Genomic DNA, 21,366 nt, shown 5'->3' with positions numbered 1-21,366 from the left:
GTAGATATCCCATGGTATAGGGTGTTCATGTTCAAAATTTCACAGTTAACTCAAGCTTACAGCCCTAGTAGTGAAGTCTACTATGTGACGCAAGTAGTCTACTATACTGTCTATTATTACTTATTAAATTTATGCTATCAATCTATAATATAAAAATCTGGTGTGGTACACTCACACAACTTTCCTTGCTCACTGAACTGTAAGCCTCATTCTCGAACGAGAATAATTTAGGGGAATAACATAATGACAATTGGCGGCAACATATTTGCAACTACGATCAGACTACTGTATATGTGTATATATAATTATTGTTTTCAGAGTACTTTTTCCTTTGTGCAAATTGTGAAATTCGATGATTTTTTTAAAAGTCGCCAAAACAGCTGTTCTACAGATGAAATATCTTGACTATGACTGTGTACTTTTTATAAACTGCTCTACCTACCTACCTACCACATGCATGAGATGGAGGTTACAAAGTCCATTTCTCAAGGAGGGTGGACCCCCATTAGGTTCCCAGGAAAAAGCCTCATGCCAATTGATAGATCTGATAAATAGCTATACAGGGTATGAATTTGAAAAAAATCGTTAGAGCCGTTTTTAGAGAATCGTGAAAAACAGGATTTTTGGTAACTGCCATTTTCTCAAGAATATTACGGAGCTCCTGCAATTTTCCCAGAAATGAGACTCATATGTCAATTGATAGGGCTTATAAATAGCTATCCATGGTATAAATTTGAAGAAAATTGTTAAAGCCGTTTTCGAGAAAACCGTGAAAAACATGGTTTTTTAGTCATTATCCGCCATTTTTCTCAAGAATATTACAGAGCTCCTGAAATTTTCCCAGAAATGAGACTCGTGCCAGTTGATAGGCTTATAAATAGCTATCCATGGTACAAATTTGAAGAAAATCGTAAGAGCCGTTTTCGATAAAACCGTGAAAAACGTGGTTTTTAGTAATTACCCGCCATTTTTCCGCCATCTTGAATTGAATTTTATTGGAATCTTATTGTCGGATCCACGTGGTATAAGGACCTTAAGTTTAAAATTTCAAGTCAATCGGTTAATTAGGAATGGAGTTATCGTGTTCACAGACATACACACATACACACACACACACACATACACAGACCAACTCCCAAAAATCATGTTTTGGACTCAGGGGACTTGAAACGTATAGAAAACTTGAAATTAGGGTACCTTAATTTTTTTTGGAAAGCAATACTTTCCTTACCTATGGTAATAGGGCAAGGAAAGTAATAAAGGAAAGAACTGGCTTATACACATACGGAATAGGAAATTCACGAATGACGACGCATCATCACGTCTAAACTACTCAACTGATTAACTTGAAATTTTGCATATAGATTCTCAATTTACCGAGGATGGTTGTAGGCCTAGCCTATTATATATACACTCTTCAAAATTTCAGTAGGTTAAGATTCCTATTAAACCCTTGAAGAGCACGGGTTACCTGATAGTAAAAAATAATATAATAAGAAGTGATTGACAATTTCTATTTATATTTTCATTAGTTTTTATTTGTCTATAAATGGGGTTTGAAGGTATGTTTGATGATAATAATAATACTGAGGTTGATGCCCACATAAGCTCTTAGGCTTGTGCGTGGGTAATGAGTGAGAGGGATGATGATGATGAGAGATGACTACTTTTCAGCTAGACGGGACCGACGACTTATCGTCTCCTCCGAAAGACGGGATTAATAATTATGTTGTTAAGATAAAGAATCTGTTTATAAGTTAATAAGAATTAAAAACAGATTATTTCAGCATGTTCTATTGTTTCAAAATGACAATATAAGAGGTAGGCCTATAAGAGGGCCTTATTATTACCTTATAATAATATAAGGTATATTATACCTTAAAATTATAAAATGGATATATTATTAGTATCTTATCAGGAGTTTCAAACACCCTATATAAATATCAAGGTGACTCAGTATTAAGCAAAACAAAGTGAAATAATTTATAGTGAAATGAGAATTAATTATTAATCACTAAGACTAGTTTTAATCAACATAAAACAAAAATCTTTGACAGCTCTTATAAAATGTTCTGTGTTGTTGAATAAAAGAACTTGACATATTACAATGACATAGGTATCAAACATAAATATTTATTTTGAATGAAAAAGACTAAGAAATTGTCAAAAAACCACTGATTTATTGATAATTAGAAAGGCCGGTTTCGGTTATTACACCATTGTCAATCTTTGATAAACTAAAAATTATACTGATTTATAAAGTTTTTTAGTTTATCAGAGATTGACAATGGTGTAATAACCGAACCGGTCTTTCTAATTATCAATAATCAGTGGTTTTTTGACAATTTCTTAGTCTTTTTCATTCAATATGAATGATTACCACAATATCAACTTCTCAACTACACAAAAAGAAATATTTATTCATTTATTTATAAATTGATACATACAATATCATTCTTAATCAATTATGAATGATTAGGAAAGGAACAACAGGCTTAAAGCCCAGAACTGTTCCTTTCCCAAATTTAGATAGAAATTGTCCAGAAACAGGTCATGTTATATTGAATTTCAAATACCCTACATGAGTATCAAGGTTGGCCCAACATTGAGTATTGAGTCATCAACAAAATTCAATATTAGATCATTGATAAACTTAACTGCTGTATCAATAAAGAAACCGTTAATAACATTGAAACAACTGTTATCAGTGCATCATGCACTTTATTCTTTGGACATATTATTGCTGCAATCTCTTATTTATTCTGGGATCCTCTAGTCATATCCAACTTCCTATAATGAGGTCCACGTTATAATGGCAGTGGAGAAAGATAGGAGAACACCGTTGCCGATCCTCTGTCTTGTGAATGCCTTCTATAGACGGTAGATCGTACAGGTTTATTGATGTAATATCAACTGTTCATTCTCGTTTAAAATAATCAACAATATTTTTTCAATAATAAGTTTTCATAATTATGATGAAATATTTTGTTAATTAATTATTAATTCTACATTGTTAATAGACGATCTGGAAACTGAGCAAAGCAAGAAAGAGATAGCGCTATCCGCTTTGTTGAATGATAGACAAGGATAGCAATACCATTGCTAATCAAACACTGTCATTATAACGTGGACCTCACTATAGTCTCTTGTGAATCACTAGACGTTCCACAAACATTAGGTAATATTAGTATTGTCTTAGATTAAGTATTGTCTTCATAACATTGTTATCTTCCCTCTATGGTAGTCTGTAGAAGATCACATGTTTTTGTAGTATTGGCCAAAAATCAGATTCATGATTTCAAATACCTAAACTTAGGGCCAGACCATATTGGGCGTTTTTTCAGGCGCAAACCCAAACAGCCAATCGTAGAGCATTCTGCCCTTCCGACTCTAAGAACGCCGCCTGGGAATACCTCAAAAAAACGCTTAATTTGGTCTTGCCCTTACACTAAACAAACTAAAATTAATTTAGGCTTATGGGTTTTAATACAAAACTGAAATTTCTTCAATTTATACTTTGAAAAAACTCTTTCAAAGGGACATTGAATGTATTTTTTGATGAATAGCCTACTGTGAATATAATATTAACTGCTTTGAACATCAAAAACTACAAAAATACACAGTAGGCTTTATGGTTGACTAGCAGGTAACCCGTGCTCCGCAAAGGTCTATTTTAAAACTTTACAAAATGAAAACTTGAAGTAATGGGATCTTGGAGAATTGGAAGTAGGCCTATAACCATCCCAGGTTAATTGAGAATCTTTATGCAAAATTTCACGTTAATCAGTCCAGTAGTTCAGACGTGATGGTGCGTCAAACATAATTTTCCTATCGCGTACGTGTATAAACCAGTTCTTTCCTTTATTATAGTATACAGATAGATTTCGCAACTCTCAAGTAATGCTTATGGATTGTAATGGGTTATAACTTATAATGTACAGTAATTCAGTACATGATAATAGTTGTTTATGAATGACTAGCTACGTCTGTAACTAATTGAATACAGGTGTAACGTTACACAGCATTCTGTTATCATTCATTACTTGTAACAGTCATGCACTTGAACTAAATTGCAAGAGCAATTACAAAAAAGGAAGTTTAAAATTGTAGAACAGGAAAGGATGTAAATAGAAAATGATACTATACGTCAATTTATTAAGCTTGTAAAGGAAGATAAGGATAAAAATATGATTTATTTTTATAATATTTCTGCTTGTAGAAAATTATTATTGGGAAACAATATGGACCTGGATCATTTGAAAGAATGATAGATTTTAATTATTTGTCTGTGGTAAGACTTTCAACAATTCTTTGAATTTAGATAGGCATGTAAAGAAGATAAGTATAAAAATAATATTTAATTTTATAATATTTCTGCTTGTAGACAAATGATTGTTAGCAAAAAAAACAATAATATGGGCCTGGATCATTTGAAAGAATGATAGAATTGAATTATTTGTCTGTGGAAACACTTTCAACGTTTTTTTGATTTAGATAGGCATGTAAAGGAAGATAAGAATAGAAATATGATTTATTCTTATTATATTCTGCTTGTAGACAAATATTGTTAGCACAAAAAATAATATGGGCCTGGATAGCATGAAAGAATGTTAGGATTTAAATTATTTGTCTGTGGTAAGATTTTCAACAATTCTTTGAATTTAGAAAGGCATGTAAAGGAAATATAATGATGAAATACGATTTATTTTTAAATATTTCTGCTTGTAGACAAATGATTATTGGCAAAGAAAATATTATAGGCCTGAACCATTTAGAAGGTTTAAAATTGTCTGTTGAAGACTTTTAACAATTCTTTAGTCGGGCCATTTACAATCCGATTTTTTGTCCGACAACTGAGAAGGACCTGAGATGTGCCAACTGCTGAGACTCTAAAGAATGGTGGATGACAGAGAGGCATGGAGAGTTGCTGCCAACCAGCCCAACGGCTGTTGACCAAAGAGAGAGGATATTATTAAATTTCCTGTTACTTATTCAATAACTTATGAAGTTACGGCTAAATGTAGACTTCTGTCTTGTAAGAACACAATAATTATGTGAGTCATCAACTCAGAAAAGGAAAACTTATTGGACAATGAACAGTTTAGTGCTCCAGGTATAGACTACACATTGAATTTTGACTTTTAAAAACGAATAACTAAGGTTGACTAGGGCTACTGAGGTAACCACTTGTTCAAGAATGTTTACTATAAGTACTGGAATGTTTCTAACGTACTGAATTTAGTTTAAATGTGACTCATCAATTGCATAGTCTGATTACATAACACAATAATACTATTTTTGCACAATGTTCTGTAGGTTCAAAGCTATGTTGAAACTTGATTTCTATATAGGTAATGATTTTATTACAGATTCAACTCATTTCAACGGATTACATGAACAAAATTATATGCTCTTTGATTTAGGAAGTTTTAACATAAAATGAAACATACGAGTTTTTCATTTTCAATTTTGTGAAGCCGCATGGTAAGCTTACATCAGTAGCTTAATCTTGAAAACTGAACTGAAATTGCAAAGCTGATCGGCCTAATTTTAAGGATGTATTTTATAAATTATAATTATATATAGAATTAACACGGCTTTATACTTACATGATTTTATACATTTCACAGCCTCTTCTGGAGTCACATACTTTGGTTCGTTTTTGACTGGATTGGCAATTTCCGAAGAATAAGTGAAAAGATCTATCTGCTCATTATTATATAATAAAACTCCTCGGCAGTATACTTGGCAAATTTCCGTAATTTTTCAAATGAACAGTCCAACTGGCGTAAGGAAGCCATAATTCTAAAATAACCTAATAATAAACACGCGGTAATATAGAATATTTATAGGTTATATCAAGTTGGTGAACCGACCAGTTTTGTACTAGAGTTTCAGGTACATTCAATAAGTAACCAGGCAAAACAGTTGTAAAATGGTAAACAGCTAATATCAACAACAAAATTTAAATTTGAGATCTCACTACAAACGAAACGGTAACTGAATGAAGCCGTGGTTTCTCAACACTGCTCACGAGTGCTCAGCCGTTTAGCCAATAGCCAATCAGAATTTTCAGCCATTTTGAGTGGGGATGTTTGAGAAGTCGAATATATGGATTGATATTCCAGTATCAACGTTTTTTTGCATCGATTCGTCGACGATACTCGATTGCAAGACCGGAGCGCTAAGTTTGAAAACTCGGGGTTTAATGAATCATTTATTTGATCACTAGCCGTGCTTTGCAAGGGCTTAATTTAATACTTGTCAACTGAGAACATGACCTACTAAAATCTAGAAGAACTTAAAATAGTACCATAACATCCTCGGTAAATTAAGAATCTATAGTATATGCAAAATTTTGGTTAATCAGTCCAGTGGAAGTTTAGACATGATTATGCGTCATTCGTTACTCACCAATTCCATTGTAAATTGGTGCACATTGAATGCACGTATGTGCTTGATGACTTGCTTGTAACTGCTCACACTGAACGTTTTTTGACAACCTACACTCTGGTAACAGTCTCTCTCTATAGTGAGGTCCACGTTATAATGGCAGTGATTGTTTATCGTATTGCTATCCTTGTCTATCATCCAACAAAGCGCACAGAACTATCTCTTTCTCGCTTTGCTCTGTTGCCAGATCGTCTTTTAACAATATAGAGTTGATAATAATTAACAAAATATTTCATCTTGATCATGAACTACTGAAAATATATTTCTAGTTTAATAGAATATAATTGATTTTTTTTAACGTGTATGAACAGTTAATATTAGCCTACATCAATAAACCTGTATCAGCTACCGTCTATAGAAGGCATTGACAAGACAGAGGATCAGCACTTTGTTCTCCTATCTTTCTCCACTACCATTAAAACGTGGACCTCACTATAAAGCTGTTGAAAACAGACGTTACCATCAAGTGCACGCGTTCAGTGTGAGTGATCCATTTTTCTCTTTCCAAATTTAAAAAGTTTGTAATTTTCTCATCTGCACGCTTGGTCATGCATGATTTCACGTGCACTTGCCCGTACATGCATCCAATGTGGTCACACCCATTATATAACACTTAAATAAGAGATAAATAGCTGGGACAGGGTAAAATGATCAGAGATTAAAATATTATCATCTCATAGATTTTATTTTTAATTGAACTTCAAGATAACTTACATAATGTTATTAAACAATTAACAATAATGATTACAATACAGCTATGTTAAATACAAATTATAATGTTATCAACATTTCCAAGACGTCTTGAAAACTCGGAACAATATTATTGTTCTTTTGGCTTGCCTAGATGAAATAAAAATTAAGTATAAAAATGTATCTACTTTATTACAAGCTATAATAGATAGAACTAGAAACAAAAGTGATCTTTCATATATCAAGAAGTCTTGAACACTCATAGTCAAAATCCTTCTCGAATCCTAGATAGTATTATTAGTTGGCCTGCTTGTAAAAATGATTAATGAATAGAGTTGCATGAATTTCAATGACTGTTTTTTCATCAATCAATATACTTGAATCTTTTTTTCCTTTTTAATTTGGCATTTTTAAATTTAGATTCCATATTATCGTATTGATACAAGCTATGAAAAATCAATTGGTATAAAACCTCAACAATATCTTCAATTTGTTGCAAATTATAGATTTTTACATTCTGAAAAACTTACTGTTCTCCAATTACTATAGAACTCATAATAGTACAATATTCACCTAATCACAAACAAGTATTATCACTCAAATTATTATTGAACGTAAATCCAAATTAATGCTGTAAATCACCCTGATGTCTTCTGCTACTACAAAATATTGACAACAGGGTGAAACGCTTCTTCTTATTTGTCGAATTATTATTCAACTGTAAATTTCTCATTAAATCATCAAATACCTATCAGGAATAATATTTCGCCGGAAAATTAAAAAAATCAATACATTTAATCAACTTGAATATTCAACTGTTTCCTGATAAAGTGTTAAATTCAAGCTTCACAATCTTTACAACTTAAAAGTTAGCCTAGTTAATATGTTTGACAATAAATTATCATGAAGACATTAACTTTAATACATACAACTACGTATTCTAAAATAAGGAACGATTAGATTGAATAATAGTTAATTATAGATAGCTTATCATTAGAGTTAATATAAATTAAATTCTAAATCATCTACACATAAAAAACACTAGAATAGTGGGTAGCAGTTATAACTACTGTGCATCATGTTGCATAATGCTTAAGAATTAATTAGTATTTATATAATATTCATAAAATATACAGTCAGTCTTTCAGATTCCGATTTTAAGTTTGATTTTCAGTTACCATAATTTATTTCAATAGAATTGGTATTCATCAATTACTGATTCAACAGGGGCTATTCTGAATAAAGTGAATTTTGATAATGTACTTATTGTATGAATCAATAAAGAATCATAAACTTCATTATTATGATTCATGAATAACGTGGGTAATAATTCGCATTGAACAAAAATATGTGAAACTTAAATCTAAATGACTGTTAAATAATACAATATTCTATCAGTTCTATTTGACATTGCATTTGAGAAGAGCTGTTTTATCATTTATTTTTCAGAAAAAGCACAAATATTATTCTTTCTCCTTTGCTGAAAATAGTTCCAAACATTGTATAAGCACAAATATTCTTTCTCCTTGTTTTTCATATTAATTAATTTATTTTCTTTCCCCTTTATTGTTGAAAAGTATTCCAATATTGTATGAGCACTAGTTCTCTCCATGAGATACATTAATGAACAAACATTACAACTGAAATTCTGAATGTAGATCATATTCTGATTGTAGATCAATGATGAAACATTCAATGAGCATACAGGCAATACCTTATGATATTATCAGATATCCCTAATTATTTATAGAGGCCTCCTTGTTTCATAATATGGAACAAAGAAAAATTGCAGGGGCTTTAAAAATATAAAGCCTTCAGGCTTTGTGTTTTTAATCTGTTATTTTATATTTAAAAACTTTTCAAGAAAGGGTAGCCTACTATGATGTTATTTTTTGAATAAAAAATGGGTACCCCAGCTCTGAATACACACATTATAAGAAAAGCCTACAGGCTATGTTTCATTTACAAAAAAATCAATGTTATAAAGAGCTTGAATAATATGAAGTCGATTTTAGAGAAAATAGATGGGAAGTTCATTATTCTGACATGCAATGTCAAAGATAAAGGTATAACATTTTTTAAAACTAAGTGATCAATCACCAATATTATGAACTCTGAGTGAACTGAGGTGCTCATTTATAATGTTTTCTATTCAATTTTTTGAATAAATAATTTCTCTTATAATGGGTTTTTTCACTTTACAGTCCACAAAATCGACTAGGCAGATAAGAAAGTGGCTAGTTGATTCAAAATGGGTAAAAAATATTAGAAGATCTTTCATCATCATCATACATCATTACTTGATGTTCCTTTCAAATCTTCCATTTTTGGTTAAGTTTTTTTTAAACCAAACCAATTTTTGGTTTTTTAATGGAGAGGATGATCCTGGATATCATTGAAATACTGCTTTTATAAAGTGGGCTTCACTCTCTCTCCAGTAGTCATTTAGCTCTGTATGAAGAAATCCAGAAGTCTATTTTCAAGGTCATCTGTCAACCCTTGCTCTCTGTGTAGGTCTGTGTCAGTTCAAGGTCACCATCGATCAGCTGTTGCAAGTAGTCAAGTTCAAGGTCACCATCGATCAGCTGTTGCAGTTCAATCAGCTGATGCCGGCTGCCGGTTGCGTTTGATGACCTTCTGCACAATGATGTGCTTTCTCAGCTGATCCCCATCAAGGTCATCGGCGCTGCTCGTGAAGGTCATCTCCTCGACACTGTCGCCATTATCGCGTCGCACCACCTCTGTGTGTCGCATCGGTGACGACGCGATCAGGGAGGCACTGGCTGGCGGCGACGATGACGAAATCGAGGAGGCAGCGTCCGCCATAGCTTCCACGGCGGTGCTGTTCATCACCACAATCCTGTTCAAACCGGTTCAGAATGAATTAATAATGATTCACTATTTATGAATATAGTGTAAGCAACAGATGCTCTTTTGTATCTTCTCAAAAGCAACATGTCGCTTCAGAAAAGATACACAAACAGTTAAATTAATGTATTTTCCATAAGCAACAGATGATCTTTTGTATCTTCTCAAAAGCAACGTGTTGCATCAGAAAAGATACACAATGAGCTTAAATGTATCATTCCATAAGCAACAGATGCTCTTTTGTATCTTCTCGAATGCAACGAGTTGCGTCTGAAAAGATACACAAGGAGCTTTAAGGAAATGCATCTCTCCATAAGTAACAGATGCTCTTTTGTATCTTCTCAAAAGCAACGTGTTGCATCAGAAAAGATACACAATGAGCTAAAATGTATCTTTTCATAAGCAACAGATGCTCTTTTGTATCTTCTCAAAAGCAACGTGTTGCATCAGAAAATATACACAATGAGCTTAAATGTATGTTTCCATAAGCAACAGATGCTCTTTTGTATCTTATCAAAAGAACGTGTTGCATCCGAAAAGATACACAAGGAGCTTTAAGGAAATGCATCTCTCCATAAGTAACAGATGCTCTTTTGTATCTTCTCAAAAGCAACGTGTTGCATCAGAAAAGATACACAATGAGCTTAAATGTATCATTCCATAAGCAACAGATGCTCTTTTGTATCTTCTCGAATGCAATGAGTTGCGTCTGAAAAGATACACAAGGAGCTTTAAGGAAATGCATCTCTCCATAAGTAACAGATGCTCTTTTGAATCTTCTCAGAAGCAACGTGTTGCATCAGAAAAGATACACAATGAGCTAAAATGTATCTTTTCATAAGCAACAGATGCTCTTTTGTATCTTCTCAAAAGCAACGTGTTGCATCAGAAAATATACACAATGAGCTTAAATGTATGTTTCCATAAGCAACAGATGCTCTTTTGTATCTTCTCGAATGCAACGAGTTGCGTCTGAAAAGATACACAAGGAGCTTTTAGGAAATGCATCTCTCCATAAGTAACAGATGCTCTTTTGAATCTTCTCAGAAGCAACGTGTTGCATCAGAAAATATACACAATGAGCTAAAATGTATCTTTTCATAAGCAACAGATGCTCTTTTGTATCTTCTCAAAAGCAACGTGTTGCTTCAGAAAAGATACACAAACAGTTAAATTAATGTATCTTTCCATAAGCAACAGATGCTCTTCTGTATCTTATCAAAAGAAACGTGTTGCATCCGAAAAGATACATGAGGAGCTTAAATTTAATGTATCTTTCCATAAGCAACAGATACTCTTTTGTATCTTCCAGTGTTGCATCCGAGAAGATACACAATGAGCTTTTTGGAGTTATGTCCTTTTAGCACAACACAGCCTATCAGCTGACATTCGTTCAACATGCTCTTTCATCGTTGTTGATGATATGTTGCAACTCTCTCATTCATGAAGAATCTCTGTGTGTAGGGAGCTTTCTCCATCTAGGGATCTAGGGTAGGGTCTCTGAAGACCGATGTTTTTGCAAAGCCGTGAATATTACCTCGTGAACCATACCTTGACTACATGCCATTTCAAAGTCAGGGAGGCAAAGCTATAGGTCGCATACTGAATATCTTTGTAACTCACTTGTTTTTTGTTCAAACAAATAAATAATAATAAATACATGAATAATAAAATGGTATCTACCAGCGATTTTCTACAGTGAGCAGTGGCAGACGATGCTATTTAATTTATCTATCTAGGCCTATCTTGTATTTTTTAAAGCAATCTTTTTATTTATTCTAATCTATTTATCATATTTTTTATAATCTATTTCATTTTTTGTAATTACTGAGACCTGAATGGTAGTCATATTTTTCATTAATCTCTGTTTTAATTTAGTTTTTCCATTTGGATAATCTTCTTTGTTTTTTTCTCTCTCAAAATTTGTTATCACTCTTTTTTTTGAGTGAAATAGTTCCAACTTTGTTGTTGAATGTGTTACTCTCAATATTTGAAAAAAAACACTTACTTTTCTTGGAGTATTGAGGAATGCATTTCACTCCTGAAGAGGAGCTTCATCCTGATGAAATACTCCAAGAAAGTGAGTGTTTTTTCAAATATTTGAAGTAACACAGTGTCTGAACTACAAGAAAGTTATTATATAGAGTTTCGTCATGAAAATCAACATCGAAATAGTTTTTTCTTGTCATCAACCTGATTTTGTATTGTGTTATTTTTAGTTGTTATTTTTAATTGGACTTTTTGCGACTTCCACCAGAGGTCAAAGATTTTTCTTCTGCTGATGGTACCTGAAATTATTTATAGATTTTTATTTCTGGGTAGTTAATTGACCGAACGAAGTGAGGTCTAAGATTCAAGTCGACGGTTTGGCATTTCTCTTAATGTTTATATGTTGCACATTTACGGCGAAACGCGGTAATAGATTTTCATGAAATTTGACAGATATGTTCCTTTTTTAATTGCATGTCGACGTATATACAAGGTTTTTGGAGATTTTGCATTTCAAGGATAATATAAGAGGAGAAAGGAGCCTCCTTCATATGCCAATATTGGAGTAAAAATCAGACTATAGAATTATTCATCATAAATCAGCTGACAAGTGATTTAACAGATGTGTGGAAAAGCCAGTCTATTGCTGTATTTCCATAATGTTTAAAGGTTCAATCAGGTACTTGTGGATGAAAATACTGCGTGAGATCTTCTGTTCACAGAACTACTAGTACTACCCATTCAAAAACATCGAACATCTTGAAAATGTATCTTTCCATCAACGTTGTAGACAGTTGCAGCCAGACCTGATAACAGTGCTCACACTCACATTCCAGGACGACACGTCACGGTACGATAGGACAGAAAGCTCTATGTTTATTTAGGATATTTTCAGGACATTTTCAATTGATAAATTATTTATTAATTTTTGAGAAAACATAACAACAGGTCAATGTAACTTATTGAGCGCGAGGTCTACTGTTCACAGAACTACTATTTTTATTTTATTTTCTTGTGATAAGTGTTTTTCATTAACCTTTGATTTGTTGCGTTGTTGAATTCTGGCAATAAAGAATTGAAGAATCTATCTATAGTCTAACATTCAAGTAATCCTATTAAAATATTTTTCAGATATGGTAATAAGTATTGTGTGTTACCTATGATGATTCTGATGCCTGATCCTATGCCTGTTGTCGTCCATGACGTCAGCTGACGTAATGCTGTTATTCCTCACGACAGTCAACAGCTGCCTTTCCAGCGCGAACTTGGCATTATGATAGAGCACAGCCTCGGCGATTTCCGTCTCGGGCAATTCGACTGTGCACAAGTCTATCATGGGGAACATGTGCGTGTTGAAGTGGTAGGCGGAGCTACTGCCGCCATTGCTCGTTTGGTTGTGCTCCAGCGAGAAGAGGCGTGCCGCGTCCACCAGGAAGCCGGGGATTGGTCGGGAGGTCGCTGCAATAAGCCACGCCCATACAAATTAGATTGACGAACCAATCAAATCATTCATCTACAAGAATTCAATAATTTATTTATCAGTTGCGACCTGAAAACTCTGACACCAGACCCTGAGTCAGCCAGGTCACTCGATATTATTATAATTATTATTATCTACAAGAAATAAAAATCTAAGTAGGCTACCCTTATTCAATATCAGCTTTGTTTTTTTGGCCCTGCAAATTCATTTCTTTAATATATGTGAATATTTAACACTTTTATCAGAGATATTGTGGAACTTCTCCATATTAAGATAAAGAAAGGAAAAAGAAAAAAGATGTTGTCGAATTCCACTATAACATTTTTACTATAAAAATGTTATAGTGGAATTCGACAACATCTTTTTTCTTTTTCCTTTCTTTATCTTAATATGTGAATATTTCCTATCTCAGAGATAATAACTATTCCGTTCAGAGCCTTGGACAAGGTACCTTTCTCTTTCCTACAAACAATATATTCATTACAAAATTTACATAAAATAGTAATAAAGAAAACATTAGAAATAGAGTTGATTCTATTTCAAATAGTTTGTAGAGAAATAAAAAGTAGGCGATATTTGCAAATTATATGGAGAAAATTATAAAGAAAGACCAATTCATTTCCAAATAACACTTTAGAAACAACAATCGAAACATTCAATTTCAGACTTGAAAACCTATTCTGGTGAAAAAAAATATTGGAAATTCAAGGAACAGTTATTGAAAATTTATCAGTGACTGGTAGGTAACCCGTGCTCTGCAAGGGTTAGAGCTTGACAAACTGAAAAGTTGACTCACTGAAATATTGAAGAATTTATTACATTTACATTTACATTTATTACATTCCTTAATCACAACATCAAATTAATGATTGGGAGAGAATCAACAGGATAAACCAAAACTGTTCCTCTCCCTAATTTTGATAAAAATAATTCAAATGAGGTTATGTTTATTTATTCACCAAAAATATTTACAATACAATGTATATACAAAATTAAGCCACAGGATACACCCAAAACGGCTTACATTAAAATAAATAATTAATGAAAACCCGTTCAAGCTTGTTACGAAAATCAAATTAAAATATTTCAATTCTAGGATACACTTCCGGTAAAGAATCTCTATTTATGTCACATAATTTTCAAAAATTTTATCGTTAAATAGTTGATAATTGAAAATTATGATAATTTCAGCGATAGTAATGTGAAATATTCCTTCTATGTTTGGTTTTGAAGCATCTAAATTTAAAAATCTACTTTGTGAAAGTAATTAAGGACTGAAAATTTTGTGAAGTGAACAACTAGGCCTACATCAAGACTAAGCTATTTCGGAGTATGTGTAAAGCTGCGTTCACACCAAAAAAAAGTTATTAACACAATGTTTATTTTTTCGTCCTTATAGATTCTATTAGATTGAACATAACTTATCATACACATAATGTGCATATGTGTTTGTCAAGCTCCGTTTAATCTAATAGAATTTCTAAGGACGGAAAAATAAACATTGTTAATAACTTTGCTGTAAATGCAGCTTTACCTTATCTAAATTTGGGAGAGAATAGCACAAGGTTCCCTTATTTTTTCTCTCCCTATCATTTTCATGATTTACTTATTGTATAAATCAATAAAGAACTTTTTTCGCGAAATGTTTCAACATAAATCCCATTTTCAAGTTGATAATAGCATTAATGCCAAAACATGTTGTGAATAATAGTTCTTGAAAGGGTACCTCGATTAATTAACGAAAATCAGAATTGAATGCTGTAAATCACCCCGAAGACTTCTGCTACTGCAGACATTGACAACAGGGTTGGATGAAAATAATATAAGATGAAATATTCATTATTATTCAAATAATAATTATACATCAATTGGCATTTGAATAAATGCAATCTCTATTTAATTCCATCAGTACCTATTCTTGGAAAGGGTAATCCGATTATCTTGTCAAATAAGAGTAACCCCACCAAAAAGTTAACATTCACCTTCAATATAAATAAAATAATAAATCAGAGTTTACCTTTTCCAGCAACTTTTGAGAAGGGGAGGCTACTCAGATTTATTTTTTCATTCATATTCAAAAATAATCCTCTAGAAAAAAGACAATTCACCTACAATATACATTGACTCATCTCCAAGAACAGACAAGAGTTGATAACCTATTCATTCAAAACTCAATTTATTCTATTAATTCTAACACTCAATAAAAACCTTAGAATTTAACAAATGAGACTGCAGATCAATAGAATAATTCAATAGATCAATTGAACTTGAACGTTTTACAGTAGAAACATAACGTATTTTTTGGTCATTTTATCAATTTATCAAAATTTGGGAATGGAATAGATTTGGGCCAAGCCTGTTGTTCCTCCCTAATCATATTTATATGATCTGTGATTCTGTCCACGAATAAATGAATGAATATAAAAATCTTCAACTGGATAGTGGAAAAATCAATGTATTCCATACAAGAGATCCTAGATAATGGGATTATTATTCACTTGTTATATTGTTTTATATAATAATATTATCATCTTGAATATGTAAATCTAGTATAGCGCATTATTTGTTAAGAGCGTTTATGTATACTATTATCATCTTGAATGTAAATCTATGGTGAGGTTCATGTCATAATGGCAGTGGAGAGAGAAAGATGGGAGAACAACGTTGCCGATCCTCTGTCTTGTCAATGCCTTCTATGGAGGGTAACTGATACCGGTTTATTGATGTAATATCAATTGTTCATTCTCGTTTAAAATGATCAATTTTATTGTATCATGCAAGAAATTATATTTTCAATTATTTCGTAATTGAGATGACATATTTTGTTAGGGTAATTAATAATTCATTCTACATTGTTAAAAGACGATCTGGCAACAGAGCAAAGCGAGAAAGAGATCCGCTTTGTTGGATGATAGACAAGGATAGCAATACCATTGCAAATCAAACACTGCCATTATAACGTGGACCTCACTATACAGGCTGAGACAGTATACAGAACTCACAGGCCTCCTTGGAGCAGTTCATAGGCGAGAAGTATTTGTGTGCCGGCAGCAGATTTCCGTCTTCATCTTCCACCTCAATGGCCAGGCCGAAGTTCTTGTTAGATTCCTTCCAGGCCTTGACTGCCTGGCGGACATTCCATTCGGTCCACGCGTCCCCATACACCGACACCATCTGACTGTCTAGCAGCTTCCTCTTCACTGATAACAAACAAACAAAATAAAAAATAATAATATTGTACTAATTGTAAATTTGTTTCAAGAGCTTGGTGAGAATATTTGACGAAATTTTATGAAGTGGAGTAAACATAATAACCGGTACAAGGTATAAGGTATAAGGTATAAGGTATTCTCTACAGCAGTTGGACTCTAAACTTGTGTGGGATGAGCATGTCAATGCATTGATACAGTGGAAGAGATCTTTTGTTGAGTTGAGAACACCTTTCTACCTATCCCAAATGGTACACAGGAACTTACCCTTTGAGATGAGGAATATGCAGGAATGCAGTGTTATTGTATACAAACGAAGGATTGAGAGGTGGCTGTACTGTATGGGCTGGGAAATGACAGAAAGTCTGCTTCGGTCAGTATACTTGCATTGAATTAATTTGTTTATTTCCCGGAATTCTTCTTTTTCTTGACTCTATCAGTGAGAATCTTAATACTCCTTCTTCTTCTTATGTAATAAATTGGCACCTTTGTACTGATATCTTTTGAGGATCCGCCAATCACTGTTCCTACATAATATATCTTCAATTTCTTTATTTTCTTTCCCCATTTTTTTTCAATTTAGAAGTATTATTAACATGTTGTTGCTAAGAAAAATTCAATATGTTTGTTTGATATTATTACTTTTATTTCATTCAAATTTACTTTTTTTATTGATCTTTTACTCTTATCTTTGTTATGGATTTAAAACTATAATTTACAGTACCATATGTTTTGGTATTATGATATGTTATTAATGTGTTTTATTCAGCTATCAAGTTGGTGAAATGTAGCTATTTCTGTACTAGAAAATCATGCAGGCCATTTAAGGCCATAAATTTATAAAACGCAATAGATCTAGAACCAGTAGGTAACCTGGAACTCACCCCTACACACAGACGTATAGTCTTGTAGGGGTATTCTAGTAATAATAATACTATCAATTTTATTGTATAGTGCATTTTAAAGAATAAAGAATTTTGAATTGAATTGAATTGAATTGAATTTTGTGTTAAGAAATATTGTAAAATTTGTAACAAGGTAAATGGTGTACTCTACTCTTATTATCTGTATCATTCCCATGTAGCTTATGGGATAGAGTTGTGGGGAGCACTGCAGATATTCAATTTCAACTGTTATTTTTGTGAAAATGCTGTGATAGATAAATATCTTATCATACAAGGCAGAGAATCGGCAGCGATTGTCTCTTATATTTCTATATTGTCATTATAACGTGGACTTTACTATTTTTGTTGCAATCTAGAGTACATACTAGACTTACCGCGGTGTTTCTTGAGGGATCTGGTGTACCAGTAGATGGAGACTCGAATCTTCTTGTCGTCCACGGTGATAGGGGAAGGCGGCAGGGGAAGGCTGGGGTTGAATGCCTTGATGGCAGGGGTGGACTCACCCCCATCGAATGCAGGAGGAGGCACGTCTCAGAAACAGCCACTGTCATGTTGGCCTGAAGCAAAAGAAAATAGGATTTATCACAAAAATGCTAATGAAATAAAGTATCATTTTGGTTAAATAAGTGATCGATCTATGATTAGTTTGTAGATAAAATATTGATGTTGTAGAGCTCTTCTATAATATTGAAGAGACTGGATATTGCGAAAAATCGACTTTAATTTAATATCTTTATTTTACTCTTATAATCATTATCTATTTGTCAATCTGAGGATTATTCATACTGATCCTCACCCCTGTCCAATAATGGTCGGAGATTTTGTTCTCAACAATAAAAGAAGTATAAGAGCTTTAATCATTCACTTTAACATTCACGTGATCTTAACATTATGACACTAATACAGTATTATACATCTCCTCTCTAGTAGGCTTTTGAATACTATTATAGAGACCATTTGAATACAAAATACTAAGATAATTATCTGCACCATATCTATCATTCAAGTAACATATATTAATGTCACCGATCATGATAATATTTTCTTCATTTTTTATCCTCTCCAGAGATAAGAAACTTTCCAATTCATCATTGAAAGTTCATCATACATATAAATAATTAGAGTTTGAATTATCCTACCTGGGAGACCTTATGCAGCCTGAGTTTAGCAGCGATGATGTTGACAACATTGCCTTGCAAACTGGTCGGGAAATTCAAATCAAACAGCAAATGCATCGACTCCCGTTGCTCCACAGTTCTTCATCTGTATTCCTTGGTAATTCACCTGTAAAAAAAAACACAGAACAACGTCAATTGATGCAAGATAAAAGTGCAGTGTGAAATAAATTATACCTTTTGTTTTATGTTTATTTGTTAAATCTTTCTGGACTTGTAGCCTATATGAATCAAATTTAATCATTCTCTTGGACTTGAAACTGTGTGTAAATCAAATCATGAACTTCAAAACTGGACTGTTTATCTCGAATTGAGGTTGAAGCAGTTTTGGACGAATGCATGTTGTTTACACCTGAATTTTGGGGTGCATCGACTGAAATAAATAAAATATTTAAAGTTCAAAGAAATATTATTCGGCGAATTTTTAATTTGAGATGGAGACACCCATGTAGAGACATTTTCAAGAATAACAAAAGTCTCACCGTTCCCTCAATTCACATTTACTCAAATGTTAGCATTCAGAAACCTCAATATACTGAACAGAAGTAATGAAACAGCGAACGAAACAAGAGCACATAACTTATTATATTACCCAATGTATAGGACAACGAAATTTGAAAATGGGGCACTATAGTATAAAGCAATTGAATTTTCAACAAACTTCCAAGCGAAACTAAAGTTTTAAATTCTAAATTCCAATTCAAGAAGAATATCTTAAATTATTTGAAAAATAAAGCATAACATTTGGTTTGTGATATTTTTAGATGAATGACTTTTGATGAATTTTTACCGCTTTCCTACCTCGGATCTAACTATCCAACCTATCTAGAAACAAGATAGCTTGTATGGATTCAAATCAAAAACTTTTAGTAGCCTTACAATATTTACTAAACTAATTTAGTGTCTTATTATGTATTTTATGAATTTGTATTTATATAATTGAATATATGTTGAATTATATAAGCTGGCAATGCAGGAATTATTTACATGTTGTAAACAAATTAAATTGCTAATACATAATTTGAATTGAATTGAATATTGTATCTATTGTCTATGAATCCTATACTATTAAACGAGCAATTTCTTTTTAGATGTTTAGATGTTTATGTGATGGGATCTCGAAAACGGCTCCAACGATTCTCACGAAATTTGGAACAAAGTAGGTTTATGATATGAAAATTCGATTGCACCAGGTCTCAACCCTAGGATAACTCGCTGAAGGACATTAAAAGGATTAATACGTCCTTGGAAAAACAACTGGAAATTTTGTCGTTTGTCGATACCGTAATGGAATTAAGTGAACCCGAGTGCATGTGTGAGATCATTCAGCTGATCTCATGAGAAGAGAAATTCAGCAAGAAAAAATATTTTCGTTTATTTCTCTTTTTTTTTAAGAAAACATGTTTACTTCAGAAAGTCCAGAATAGTAATAACTAGATGCTGTTAGTGTAGAATAGTATATCAACAAATATTGTAGCAGACATATTATAGTATATCATTCTAAATCGAATTCATAGTATATCTATGTGTAATTGATGATGTGTTTGTTTTTTGAAGTGTGAATAAATTGTTATTCTGATGAGTGATAGTAGCTTAAAGCTGCGTTCACACCAAAGTTATTAACAAAATGTTAATAACTTAATCGTTATAGATTCTATTAGATTGAACGGAACTTGGCAAACACATATGTTCATCATGTGTATGATAAGTTATGTTCAATCTAATAGAATCTGTAAAGATTGATTTATTAACATCTCGTTAATAACTTTGGTGTAAACGCAGCTTAACGTACTGTACCTAGTGAGAAGCTGGGTGCAAAAACGACCTTAGTCATATCAGGTCGTTCTTGCATAAAACGTTTTAAATGAATCGCCATATCTTTTCCTTTACAGTGGTCTTTATCCCAGCTGATTATCTTTTAAATTGAATTCACAATCTTATTTTTTCTGTCCCAATGTTACATCCCTGATTTTGTGTGGCAAAAGAAAACGATTTGAAGAGCTTATTTCCCATGTTGAGTGAAGAAAAACGATCCTGGTCTGAAGAGGTGATAAATAAGCCCGAACAAGATCCACAACCTTCCAATGAAGCTGATGATCCTGAATCACAAGACGAATCAGACTGTGAAAATGTTGAAACCTGAGTTCCAAGAAGACTGATGAAATTTTTTTTTCTATTTTTTTCAATAAAAGTAATGTTTTTTTGCTCAATCTACTGGACTTTTTCATTAAATTATTATCATTAGAACCACAAATCTATTTTTATTCTAATGAACCAGGCTCATAAAGAATTTTTTCAACATGAAATTGACTTTTGTGCAGAAACGACATCCAACAACACTTCTTATTCTACATTATAGGTTTTAAAATAAAAACACTATCATTTACTTATGATTATTATATTTTACTAAAAGAATGATTCAACTTGAATAATAAACATCAATGTGCTACTAAATCTTTAACAATGTGAAAATAATTGATTTAATTTTCAACTTCAGTTTTCTCAAAAGCACATTTTGGACTCGGGTCGTTTTTGCACCCAACTCCTTTTTCCCATTTTAAAATTAAAACTGAACTACAGTTAATATAATTTGATAC

At 32.6% G+C, this 21,366-nt stretch overlaps 1 protein-coding gene across 1 annotated transcript; it reads right to left on the bottom strand.

The window, feature by feature from the left end:
* Nucleotides 1-9,663: 9,663 nt before the first annotated feature.
* LOC120349488 lies at nt 9,664-20,645 on the bottom strand. Its single transcript, XM_039419834.1, has 5 exons — nt 20,567-20,645; nt 17,969-18,124; nt 16,483-16,680; nt 13,158-13,458; nt 9,664-10,003 (listed from the first exon to the last, which is right to left on the bottom strand). Exons 1-5 carry the CDS (start codon nt 20,643-20,645, stop codon nt 9,739-9,741), a joined length of 999 nt encoding a protein of 332 aa, XP_039275768.1. The 3' UTR covers nt 9,664-9,738.
* Nucleotides 20,646-21,366: the final 721 nt, after the last annotated feature.

This window comes from Nilaparvata lugens, chromosome 1 (genome assembly GCF_014356525.2).
Source record: "Nilaparvata lugens isolate BPH chromosome 1, ASM1435652v1, whole genome shotgun sequence".
Taxonomy (NCBI): Eukaryota; Metazoa; Arthropoda; class Insecta; order Hemiptera; family Delphacidae; genus Nilaparvata; species Nilaparvata lugens.
This window is presented reverse-complemented; position numbering and strand designations above follow the sequence as displayed.